Genomic DNA, 13,821 nt, shown 5'->3' with positions numbered 1-13,821 from the left:
TTCACTATATGGTGTCTTCCACAGTATACAAACTGTAAAGCTCAATAATTATTCTTCCAGTTGGGTAGTTCTCCAGATCTCGTCCACTCACCTGGTACGTTGAGACGGGAGATGCGATATAAGGGGTGATGGAAGTCTGTGTAATCATCCTGTTTGTGGCGATGCTATATGGCGGATAGAACCTGCAGAGGGGGAGAAAAGCAACATGAGTCTACTGCTGATGCACAGCTATTGCTTACAGACAGTGGTGGCAGCTATTTGGTGACCATTCTGGATACTGGTGAGAATGAAGTGCGGTACTCTTTAAATAAAAACAAGTCAATGCATCATAATATCCTAATGAAGAACAGAACCCACAGAAGCCAAAGGTTTCAATATTTTCAGAGCGGCATGGTAAAGTGAATAGAATAATATTTTAATATTTGTTATTCATGCATTTACAGGTACTTGTATAGCGTCGTCAATTTATACACACACACTTATTAGACACACATCACTCCCTGCCCTCAAGGAGTTTACAACCTAGGGTCCCCAACCCACATTCATACCTATATTATGGTCAATTCAGACAGGAGCCATCTAACCTACCAACATGTCTTTGGACTGTGGGAGGGAACCGGAGTAACTGGAGGAAACCCACACAGGGAGAACATGCAAACGCCAGGCAGGCAGTGTCATGGCTGGGATTCGAACAAACAACTCTAGTGCTGCTAGTCAGAAGTGCTGACCACTTGGCCAAGAATATGATTGGCAACTATGGGCCAGAACTGCTCCGCTTTAAAACATTTTAAACAGAGTTATATAGAGGAGCACAGGACTAAAAGAAGAATAAAACTTGTTTTATTAAGGAGGCAGCCTTCTGTCAGCCGAGGTACCCTAATGTTTCCCCAGAGTAGTCTGAAGAGTAGGAGATAGATGAAAGCGACACAGGTAGGATAGTAGGCCAGTAGGTCTTTTTACTAAGAACAACAGGAGGCCACAATAAAATCCAATGTGTTTCAGGGACTCCGCAGTACCCCTTCATCAGATTTCATGCCAACAATACAGTTCCTGGACAACAAATGTGTGATGTAAAAAGATAAGATTGTGTTCAATAGTAGCTGCCTGACCAGTGACTTGAACTAGCACCAACTTATCTTTTCACATCACAAATTGTTTTTCAGTAACCTCCATATTATCATAAACATCAAAGCTCCGACTGATGAAGGGGGACTGCTGCCTTGGCTATTATTGTGATCTCCTATTGTGTTTAATAACATGTTACTGGACTAATCCCATACCTGCCATGCTCTCATCCTCATCCTACTCTTCAAACACTTTAAAAGATAAAGCCTTCAGTACCTGGGAGAGCTCACCTCTGCTCTTTTAGGCCACAGGAGATTAATGACAAACAGACGCTTTCATGTACACATGTGCAAAATGTTAAGGACGTGCATTTGATATATTTAGGGAGACTGGTTTTGTTTGTCCTAAACTGTAGTATGCAAGCCAACGGAGGGAAACAATGCATCTAGGAGGAAGATCAGTAATTTAGTATTACGGGTTTTCATAAAACGAAAAAAAAAAAAAAAAAAGGACAAACCGATTTAAAGAAACACGCAAATCTACAAAACATGCATTTTAGAAAAGTGTAAAAAAAATCCATTATAAACAGTTTGTGGGGAAGAAAAACAAACGGTCTAGAAAAAAAAAGAAAAAGAAAAAAAAAAAAAAAGAAAAAGAAAAAGAAAAAAAAAAAAAAGAAAAAAAGAAGAAGAAGAAGTACACAGCAGTAGCCATATTTGTTTTGAAAAAAGTTCCCAGTTGATTAAAATAGAACTTGCATTTTCATGCACTGCCCAATGACTGCATGATCCTCTTTATAGGCAAGCTGCAATGGAAGGGTATGGAGTATCCGATTGGCCGTTGTGGGCTGCAGAGCCTGTTCTGGACACAGTGCTGGATTTATAATGGGACAAAGCGGGCAAATGCCCCAGCCCCCCTGCTAGAGGAGACTTTCTTTAAAAAAATAAAATAAATTATACTTATAAAATTTGTTTTACTACTACAAAAACCTAGGTGTCAGGATATGGAATGGTTCTTGAATGATGTAAAAGTTTAAACTAGTTTTACCTAAAATTACAAGATTGGATGGTCGAATTCAGGAAGGGCTCCCCTCCAACCTGAATTCCCCCCCCCCCCCCCGGTCTAAATGCGGCACTGCCCGGAAAGTTCAGACACACATGGTAAACAACACCCAATTAATTCCACAAGAAGGCCACAGGGGGACGTGCAAACAGATCTCATCTATAAATGTGTCTGGGGCTTAAACAGCCAATCAGACATTCAATTTTATGCTTGTGAAGCAGATGAACATAAATAGAAAACAATATTGCTGGTTTTGGGAAAAACACTCTTTGCTTGGTAAGGTGTAAAACAGTGGGCTTCACATGTTAAAGTGCCACATGAGACCCAACCCTCACTTAGGATAATTGTAGCTTTTACCTGCAAGGGTGGTGTTGATGGTCATATTAGGGTTTTCAGTAAAATAGAACTAATCAATAAAACAACGCAAGGACCAAAAGCAAAGAGGAAAGTGTAATACAGCAACCAATAATTCATCACGGTTCAACTTCAGTAAAGTGAATTAGATTGTTTGCTGTAGGTTTCTGTATGTTGTGTTTTGCATAGATTATTGAATATGGTCATATATGTGGGCTGGTGTGAAATTATTTGGGCTTCTCATCAAGGATGTCTTCTTAATGTAGAACACCAAAGATTAAAGCAGTTTATACACGTTTGGAACTTGAGCCCCATAATGGTAGCAGAGATGGCAGAAGTGGCATCACATTATTACTTCAAAAGCTGTGGTCGTGGGCCCGATTATAGTCTGTAGTTTCAGGATTATGCCAAACCTAGTTTTAACTTTGTTCTCATCTCGCCTAATATCAGGATTTCGTGAACCTCTCATACGGCTAAAAACTGCAATCTCCTCAGCAGCACTGCAGCAGAAACCTCAAAGCCTCATGTACAAGCATTGAAATTTTAGGGTGTTGCCTACACCAACAAATCAAGGAGGCCCTCAGATATTAGAGTTGTTTCCCAATAACATTGGTTCAGACCACAAAAAGCTGCCCCCACTGTGTGTTCCAGGACAAAACAAACATGAATGAAAAGATCAGAGTTGGGAAAATCACCTTCTGACATACCCATTTTGAATAGCAGCAGTGGGGTCATAGGTCAAGGTCATTCCAGCCTGTGAAGATGAGAACATTTGAATCAAAACTCTTGCATCTTTATTGATGTTCATTGAAAGTAATATGTACAGGTATTTACATAGCTTTAACAAAATTAATGTTTCATTTATTAGGCAAGTAGGTCTAAACATCAGCCAAAACTTTGTAGCAAGAGATTATAGGATACCTGTTCTACACGCTTAATTCAACCCTGATTTAAATACTCAACCTCAGTAGATCCCCCTCCCATGAAGCAGTCTTGATAAGAGGGAGAGTGAATGCAACCTTTAAGGGTTCTCACGCACATATTCAGTACACACAGTCCTCTCTATCATATGATACCTGACAGAGCCCAAAATGCAGATTTTCACACCATTTACCATCTATGCGTACTTAAAGTTTTGTTCCTCTTAGAATAAACTGCCCAGTGTCCCCCCTTCATGTGAGCCCAGGCTGTTAATGATTCACCCCGAGAGCTAGTGTCATCACAAAGCATGGACCCTGATCATCAGCTAACCAGTGGGAATGCTTTGGGAGTAAAGGAAAGCTGGAAGGTTTTCAAAACCTTGGGGTATGCAGATGGTGGGGGGGGGGGGGGGTCGGGGTGCAAGCAAGTAACCTTAGACCAACAAGATGTATGAGGACTATAGATAGGATGGTTATTCAGGCTGTGGGTTGTAGATCTTAAAATGTACGATTATGCTCATTCCCTTTGCCACTCCTCCTGGTTACACCTAATTGGCCTTGACATTGGACTCATCCATGGCATCATTTTTTTCGGCATTTTGCAATTGTTGGTTTACTCCACTTTCTTCTTCTGGTTATTACATAGTAATAGGAATATCTGAGCCAAGCTGCATAGCTGTGAAGAGTTCACTGATGGATATGTGGGTGAATTTTAGGCAGGGACAGAAGATATTGAGTACACAAGTGCAACTACAAAGTTCCACACACCCATGATGTGGCTTCTCTAAGCCAGAATTGTGTGTGCGAGTCATGTTTTTAAGCAAGTCATTCATGCACCCACCCCAAAATTGTATGGAAAGACTTACAAGTCTCACCTCCCCCTCTCTCGGCCAAGCTCTTCCATTCTGGACATATTTGTTCTGAGTCTGTCTCTTCTTTTGACCTCCATCGGCAAACTTGCACAGTAGAGCTTCTGTGGGGGCTGCAAAAAGAATAACAAAAAATATTTTAAACCCCATCACCACTACTTCTATTACAAGAGTGGCACACCATTTCAAAGTGTACCTGTTGAAGTAGCCATTTTGTGGTGAAAAACTATAGAAAGCTGTCAATGAATTCCTTCCACATAAGGACAGTGAAGTCATTTGTTTCCTCCCCAAAAAATAGATGCTGCAAATGGCAAAGCTAGCAGCACATTTAAAAGGGCAATTCGATATATTAAAGTATAATTTTTTAAAGATTTGGATAGACTAGGGGTTAAAAATAACTTGCCAGGTTGTTATTGCGTTCTTTGCTGCCATCAGGAACATCCAATCTCTAAAATTGTTCTGTGTACACACCAATGTCACCAGGAATGAGAGTGAGACTGTGCGATTAGTTGCAGGAAAGAAAATGGCTTGATGATTCCCCCATCAACAGACAGTGTTAAATGGGGAATCCCTCCAGCAGAGCCATTGTGTTCTCCCAGTGGGGGAAGCCATCCCCACCAGGAGAACACAGTGATTACTGCTATCAGCTATAACAGACACTAGCAATAATCCCATGTAAAATCTGGCCAAGCTGGTTGCACTCAAGTTGATCGATTCATCAACTTCGTTATATTTAGCCTGTCCATACATAGTTTGAATCTGGGCTGGTTCCTGCTGAAACAGCTGAGATTTGAACAGTCTATGCCTGGCTTGAGGGTAAGCCTAAAATTTGGAGTTATTACCAGAACAGAAACAGAGGGAACGCTTGACATAACTGTTTAAGAGAAAGAAAAAAAAAAGATATAGGAAAGATACAAGAACCTAGTGCACAATGCACAGTAATACCCATTGGGATTTTGTAGACAGACCAAAAAGTAGTATAGTAAAAAAGTAGAATTTTTATTATATATAAAGATGCAGCAAAATTGCAAAGGTAAAAAGTTAAAAAATCAAACATAATAAAAATGTATTCGATGTACAAATATACTCAAAATGACATCAGTATGAAGCTCTGCTGCCTTGTGTACATGTTGTGAATTATGCCCAACATGTTTCGGACCGTGAAGTCCTTCAGAGGCCTCGTACACACAACCGAACATGTCTGCTGAAACTGGTCCGCTGACCAGTTTCCGCGGACATGTCCGACCGTGTGTACGGCCTAGCGAACCGGATTCCTGGGCTAGCGGACAGGTTTCCAGCGGACAAAAGTTTCTTAGCATGCTAAGAAACATGTCCGCTGGAAGCCTGTTCGTCGGACATGTCCGATGGTTAGTACGACTCATCGGACATGTCCGCTGGGCCAAAATCCCGTGCATGCGTCGAAGTGATTCGACGCATGCGTGGGAAGCATTGAACTTCGTGGGTCGCGCACGTCGCCGTGTCGTCACCACGTAGTCTGTCCGCGGGGAATTTGGTCTGATGGTGTGTACACACATCAGACCAAATGATCCCAGCAGACATGTCCGATGAAAACGCTCCGCGGACCGTTTTCATCGGACATGTCTGGTCGTGTGTACAAGGCCAGAGGCTTATGTCATTCTTTTCAAAGTCTTCAGTATTCTATAATGTAAATAGTACATTAATAGGGTAACCAATTGATGTAACAATTGTCACAAGAACAAGGTTTTGAGCCAGTCACCGCTGAAGATTAAGATGCATATTTTGTGTTGAAACAAAACCTTGTTTTTCTTGTGACTATTGTTAAATCAATTGATTACCCTATTAATGTACTATTATATTTACATTACAGAATACTGAGGACTTGGAAAAGAATGACATACGCCTCTGAAGGACTAGACGGCCCAAAACATGTTAGGCGTTACTCACAACATGTGTTCTTGCTAGCCCAACTCTGTACACAGGGCAGCCGAGCTTCATACTGATGTAATTTTGAATTTGTATGTTACATACATTTTATGTTTATTCGATTTTTTTACTTTTTGGCTTTGCAATTTTACTGTGTCTTTATATATAATAAAAATGCAACTTTTTTTTACAATACTACTTTGGTCTGTTTACAATATCCAGAGGGGTATTACTGTGCCTTGCGCACTAGAATCCTATATCTTTTTTTCGATATTGGATTAGACGGACCAGTAGTTTACGCGCACACACACATTGCCAACTCCCACCTCATTTAACTGTTAAAGAGTGGATTTTCTTTAAATTGGAAAGATATTCACTATAAAAAGACATGCTGTTTTTTATAATTTGTCCACACAACTGATTGTGGACAAATTACCTCCTCCATCAGTGGGCAGAGGTATAGCTGGTCAACTAAAAGGACAACTTCATAAAGATTCATTTCCAGCAAACAAAACCTAGATTGAATCAAACAGAATGGGTGAGATTTGGCAACCCTGCAGCAGTGCAATGCAGAAATCACATGTGTAGCAATGTTTTATGTATTACCTACATCACTTGTAGTAACACCTCAATCTACAGACTATGAGTCAGCCAGTACAAGCCCTTCCTCACATGATTACAGCTAAAGAACACTCTCCTCCTGTCACCTCAATAATTACTACAATCATAGTACATATATTTGTCATTCATTTCTAGTTATCCTAATGCATTCATGTTCATACAATATGCTTTAAATTACAAGTGATTTGTTCAGTAGTACAGCCCAGCTCTGACAAAGACCATACCAAACTAATAGAAGAGTTTCCAACATATAAATGGCTTATAAATGTAGAGCTATATCAGCCTACACCTTGAGTGATAATACATTATTCATTATGTGTCACTTAATGTTGGTGGAGAGAACAGGGAGTGGATGGGAGTCTTGGCAAAAAGAAGACATTGTTTACTTCTATGTAATGCAATGAATGGATCTGCCTTTCAGGAGAGTCCAACCAGAAGAAACCATAAATCAGAGAAATCCCTTATGGCTAACAAGCTATTGGCTAGAATATGTATCAACTTGCCAGTGATAGACGCCAACAACTACCAGTTTCCCCATCCTTGCATGTTACATTACCTGACAGCAAATAGCCTAGTGTTTGAGATGTATAGGGGTTGATTTACTAAAACTGAAGTGTGCAAAATGTATTGCAACTTTGCATAGAAATCAGCTGCCTTTTTTTTTTCCCCAAAGCTTAAAGGAGTTATAAAGGCAGAAGGTTTTTTACCTTAATGCATTAAGATGAACAAAAAAAAAAACTGTAGCAGCCTCCCCTGCACCCCTTAATTACTTACCCAAGCCCCATTTCTCTCCAGCAATGTCCACGAATTATGGCTGGGGAAATTAAAGATTAATTCCTCGATTAATCTTAAATTTTTTTGATCGATCAAAATTCTTGACGTCACCGGACTGCCTGGACAGTGAGACTTACCCTGCTGGATGCAAGCAAACTGCACCCATTGGATTGAGGTACCTTTGCATCTGTGGAGCAGGAGGATGCATCAGGCTCCATCAGGGGAAGTGGGCAAAAATAACCATTGTTTTCCTGTCCTAAGCAGTTTTGTGCAGACAATTCTTCGTGTATCGGCGACATCTGTTCCGTGCAAAAGACTGTTCAGTTCTTCAGGGTATATTGTCAATAAAATGCGATCAGGTCTGGCTAAAGTGATGCCTACTTGCCTACTATAAAGTGACCGACAGTCAATATACTAGATAAGTTTTATAATTAAAGTTAAACCATTTTTCTACGTTTTTCTTAAAGTTTAATAAGAAAAAAATACTTACGTCAGTGCTACAGTTTGAATTTAAAACGTATTTGTGTGAACTGAAGTCATGGATTGTGGAAACTAACTAGTGTCGGGTGATTTTATGTAGTGTATACCACATTTACCACTGACTAATGCAGAGTTGCAATGCAAGGAGATCAGCTAAAAGTAGTTGGATCTGTATGTGCGTTATAATTAATCGAAATTAGTCGATTAATCGATTTAAAAAAAAATCGATTAATTGAACACGAAAATTTTAATCAGTAACAGCCCTACCACAAATGTCTAAGCCGTCCGGGACACCACCTCCTGATTGGCTGAGACACGGCAGCGTCACCTTTTGCTTCCGTGGCTGTCAGTCAGCCAGCCAATCAGGGGAGAGAGGGGGCAGGGCAGGGTTAGGGGGCTCAGAGTCTGAATGGACACAGGGAGCTATGACTCTGCTCCAGTGCTCGATAGGAGGGAGGGGCCATGAGCAGCAAAGAGGGACCCGGGCTGCAAAACCAACTGCATAGAGGGGGCAAGTAAAATAGGTTTTCTTTTTTGTTTTTAAACAAGACTTTACAAATCACTTTAATTGAACAAGCTGAAGCTAGAAGCGGATTGGCTACCATGCAGAGCTGCACCAGATTTTGCACTTTGCAGTTTAAGTAAATCAACCCTATAGACTGTTGCTGGAAATGCCACATAAATTAACACACATCTTTTCATGCAGCATAGACCAGTCTATCAACCTTTTACCCCAGAGGAACCACAACTATTTTTCAGATCTCAAGGAACTTGTTAAAACCATTTTATTAAGGGTCAATGGCAAAAAAATTGGATTTTTATAACAGCTTACATGTAAAATCCTTTTCTTTGAGTACATTACGGGACACACAGAGGTCCCTCCCCTCTTATTGGGATATACATTGCTTTGCTACAAAAACTGAGGTACTTCCTGTATGAGAGGGGTTATATAGAGGGGGACTTCCAGTCTTTTGGGTGTGCCAGTGTCCATTCACCTATATTTGGCATATAACCCACATAGTAATTACTATGGCTGCTCTGTGTCCCGTGATGTACGATAAAGAAATACCCCTTATAGTGATGGTCAACTAAAAAAAATTGGTGTCATGCTGCTGGCTTTGCCAAGTGCCTCCAGTCATAAAACTATGAAGGAACCATTAAATGAGAGGTCAATCAGCCAGATCTCTGGAAGATCCCTGTTGAGCACCGATCTAGATCCTCAGACATTTAACAAGTGGAGTTCACCTTTCCTAAGTAACCTCTCTAAAATAATCTTTCCATGCTGAACGTGGTTACCTCATCCAGGAAATTGAAAGAAGGCACCCAGAGGTTCCTGGACATCCTCAAAACACTGGGCACTCAATTTTGCAAGCCCCACCTTTCAGTAGAGAATGCTGAACTCAAGTCTGTCCCTTCCAGCCTATTAGCCGATAAGGCTGTTCATCATTCTAAAAGACCAATAGATAGCTGCAAAAAGGTAAGGGGGTGGGAAAACATCCAGGGCTTCCTGAACAGCATTGGCCATGTAGTGACATGTGTGAATGCAACATGAGAGGCGATCACGTGTTGTGTATATATATATATATATATATATATATATATATATTATACACACACACATTATATTATATATATATATATATATATATATATATAGTGACAGGAAGTCAGGTAAATATGTGGGTGTTGTCACAGACGGGACATACATTTCTGCCTTGTTTAGACAATACACCAATTGTTATTAGGCGTCGGCTGCAAAAGTAGCCAGAAAAGGTCTAAGGGCGTTGGAAAACTTCAGCTGTTCAGAATGAGGCAATTAAGGCCTCTATAAGTAATCCAGAGGATTACCACTGATTTGCTGCATCTTGAGGCTTTGTGAGTAATGAGAGCAGTGTACTGAAAGTCTTCTGAGGAGGTGAGGAGAGGATTGATTTTTCTGTGTGATAAAAATCAAAAGACTATTGTTTTTCTGCTGTATGACCAGCAGTGTCTGCCCAGCACTAGGCTGTGCCAGACTCCATAGATAGGTTCCTGTGTGGAAGGTAGACGCCCCAAGTGGCCAGGGTTTATTTTATGTTTGATTTTGTTTATGCTGTTTGGATGCTTGCACTTTTTTCCAGCAAGATGGAAGAATAAACCAAAATCTTTGTTTTCAACCGTCTTCGACTGCCTGTCTGTATAAATTCAGTGTGTAGTGAACCCATCCAGGGGGTCACACACCCCGCTACCGAGCTAACCCCTTACAATAAATATATACACACACACACAAATTAAATTCTCATATCTTTTTATTAGACTGGAGACAGTTTAAACATCTTTTTTTTTACTGTTCATAGAATGTAGATAAAGTTTTTGGGTAGAGAATGTAATTTCAGAGATTCTACCCATGCCGCTGATGAATTTATCAAGTAGACTGTAGTCCTCTTTGGGGTGACTATAAAGCTTGCGGCCCTGTGTAATGCCATCCACGTTTTCTACTCTTCAGCTGACATGCCTGGTATCAGTAGAGCAATCTATAAATGCTCCCTGTATACCTGCTGTGTATTGTGCCAGGAAAGCACAGAGCATCTCAGCAAAACTAATTATTCCATTTTATCCAGTCTCAGTTCAGAGTCTACAATGGCCCAGAGCAAGCTCATTTCCCAACAAAACCTACAAAATAGGATGCTTGCATCCTCTCTGAGATACGGCTCTACAATTAACTTGTAGCCTTTCATTTCTTTTAGCTTACATTCCATCTTAGCTTTTCTTGCTTAATGTTACTGCCCTACTATGTTTACCTAACATTTTATGATTTATATACACTTTAAGCTTTTTTCATATATTAGGCCGATTAATCAATTCTGATCGTAAGCTAGTATGCCAGTTTTGTATTCATGAGAATCTGCGTGTGTGCGCAAGTGTAAATTTTCTGTGCAGTTATGAAGCTGATGTTCGTGATCGGAACTATATCAAGATAAAAATGTGCACATTTGTATAGAGCAGATGCAGGTACAGCGTACAAAGCCAATGTTAAAAAATCTGCAAAAATCAGTGGTGGTCAACTTTGAGATGGAGGCCTCAAGGGTGGCCCTCAACATCACCAAAGAGCCGCAATTAAAATTCAGTAATTATTCTGTGTCAGCGACTTCCGGCAGGAAGCAAGAGGTGCTCAGCCACTGCCGGCAGGACGCAAGAGGTGCTCCGCGACTGCCGGCAGGACGCAGGGGACTGTCAGAGACTGAACAACTATAGATGGAGCTTAAACAGTCAGACATTACATGAAATTGCTAGAAATCATAGATATAACTGGGCAATAGGGAGACACAGATTAATGTCTGCAAAGGCCTTGAGGACCCACAAAAATTGCTACAAGGCCACATGCAGAACCCAGGCTGTAGGTTGAGCACTAGAAGCTTAAAAGGGTTGTAAAGGTTCGTTTTTATTTTCTAAATAGGTTCCATTAAGCTAGTGCATTGATGGTTCACTTACCTTTTCCTTCAATTTTCCTTCTAAATGTTTTTTTACTTTGTTTTCTTTGTCTGAATTTCTCACTTCCTGTTCCTTCTCAGTAAGCCGTTCTGGCTGACTAACCCCCAGCCAGACCGACTTCGATGATGGTGGAAAGCTTACTGAGGAGGAATAGGAAGTGAGAAATTCATACAAAGAAAAAAAACATTTAGAAGGGAAATCGAAGGAAAAGGTAAGTGAACCAACAATGCACTAGCTTAAAGGAACCTATTTAGAAAATAAAAAAACTAACCTTTACAACCCCTTGAAGTCTTTGTGATATATATGATGCCCCAGAGGATCATTTTATTTTCTCAACTAAAGAGGTGTTTTATTTGAATAGATTTTGTTATTTCCCAGCTTGCATTGCCAGGAAATCCCAGTGTAAGCCTCTCCCAGCCCCTACAGTGATGGTGCTCAAGCACCCAAGATCCAGCAGTGTCATGTGGAAGAGTAGGGAGTCACAAGCTCCTTCAGTTTTCAACCCCGATATGGAGAATGGTCGGGTTTTCAATGCATCGTTTGTAACCTGTCTGCCAAGGACAGACTGTTTAAAAAGAAGTCCATTAGGTGGATTCAGAAAGACTTAGGCCGGCGTATAAGTAGATACGCCGGCCTAAGTCTGAATCTGCGCCGACGCAAATTTAAGCGTATTCTGGTAACCAGATACGCTTAAATTAGGCTAAGACACGAGCGGCGTAAGTGTCTTACACCGTCGTATCTTAAAGTGTAATTTTTAGGCTGGCCGCTAGGTGGCGCTTCCATTGCGGTCGGTGTAGAATATGTAAATGACTAAATACGCCGATTCACGAACCTACGCCCGGCCGACGCAGTACAGATACGCCGTTTACGTAAGGCATTTTCAGGCGTAAAGTTATAGCTGGACTAGTAATGTTAAGTATGGCCGTCGTTCCCGCGTCGAAATTTGAAAATTTTACGTCGTTTGCGCAAGTCGTCCGTGAATAGGGCTGGACGTAATTTACGTCCACGTCGAAACCAATACGTCCGTGCGGCGTACTTTGCCACAATGCACACTGGGATATGTACACTGACGGCGCATGCGCCGTTCGTACAAAACGTCAATCAAGTCAGGTCACAGTTAATATACATAAAACACGCCCCCCACATCCTCATTTGAATTCGGTGCGCTTACGCCGGCTCCATTTACGCTACGCCGCCGTAACTTAGCAGGCAAGTACTTTGTGAATACAGTACTTGCCTTGCAAACTTACGGCGGCGTAGTGTAAATACGATACGCCGCAACGATGCGCCCGCCTACCTGAATCCAGCTACATGACTAGAATGTGCAAACTTCAGCCTCAAATAGTTAAAACCCCCCCCCCTCAAATCTGACATATTTGGCATTTAACTTGTTCATTTGTCTGTCATACTTCTTAGAACAAAGTCCTCAATACAAGAAGGTCCCGAAGTCCTGGAGGACAATAAAAAATGTATAGAAGGTTTGTGATCAGGTCAGCATAAATAATTCTTTATCAGAATGATGGATAATGCCAATGGTGATCAGATCAAACCCAGAGCAGTCATAGAAGGGTGTTTCAGATCCTTCCTGCAAAGTCAAGCTGCTCGTAAATCACCCCCAACACACGCTGTAATTAAAAGGCAGTCCGGGTGCTCTATCTACCTAGGAGGCTGAATCACACATAATTACATTCATTTCTAAATCACTTACCCTGTGACTCACACACCTGAGAAATCCGTATTAAAAGGTAGCAGAGTCCCCGACATTAAGATCTGCAGAGATTAATACGTCTCTGTTCGGAACGCTGGGCAGTGAATAAGGATCCTTAAATGCAAAGCCATTTTTACTTCCTAAAGGAAAGTTCCATTTAGAGGAGACCTGGTAATGGTGAAGGTGGTGGTGCTGAAGTGCAATGTGTACATAACACTCCTGTCTGTACTTTTAGGCAGAACTTCCTCAGTCAACATTAACCATTTTTAAGCCTTATAGCCGGTTCACACAGGGGCGGCACGACTTCGGGGGCGACTCGGCCAGGCGACCTGAAGACGACTTCTAAGGCGATTTGCAAAATGACTTCTGTATAGAAGTCAATGCAAATCGCCCCGAGCCGCCCCCGAAGTCGTACAGGAACCTTTTTCTAAGTCGGAGCGACTTGCGTCGCTCCTATTAGAATGTTCCATTGACTACAATGGGACGCGACTTGTCAGGCGGCTGAGTCGCCTGACGAGTCACCCCAGTGTTAACCTGGCTCTTACACTACTAGATTGTAGCATACATTTCCTTTTTTTTAGATTTCTTTAGT

At 41.3% G+C, this 13,821-nt stretch overlaps 1 protein-coding gene across 11 annotated transcripts in view; it reads right to left on the bottom strand.

The window, feature by feature from the left end:
• Positions 1 to 13,821, bottom strand: part of RBMS1 (RNA binding motif single stranded interacting protein 1) — a 497,047-nt gene that overhangs the window by 24,648 nt on the left and 458,578 nt on the right. For 4 of the 11 annotated variants that reach the window (XM_040357882.1, XM_040357876.1, XM_040357881.1 and 1 more), the window contains exons 7-9: positions 4,268 to 4,383; positions 3,177 to 3,235; positions 92 to 182 (exon numbers count right to left, since the gene is read on the bottom strand). In XM_040357882.1, the coding sequence (XP_040213816.1) occupies positions 92 to 182; positions 3,177 to 3,235; positions 4,268 to 4,383 (266 nt within the window). The remainder of the gene's footprint in view (positions 1 to 91; positions 183 to 3,176; positions 3,236 to 4,267; positions 4,384 to 13,821) is intronic. The other 7 variants (XM_040357887.1, XM_040357880.1, XM_040357884.1 and 4 more) reach the window with 3 other exon arrangements.

The sequence above is a fragment of the Rana temporaria genome, chromosome 6 (assembly GCF_905171775.1).
Source record: "Rana temporaria chromosome 6, aRanTem1.1, whole genome shotgun sequence".
Lineage (NCBI taxonomy): Eukaryota > Metazoa > Chordata > Amphibia > Anura > Ranidae > Rana > Rana temporaria.
The sequence above is the reverse complement of the archived record's forward strand: the minus strand, read 5'-3'. Positions and strand labels throughout refer to the sequence as shown.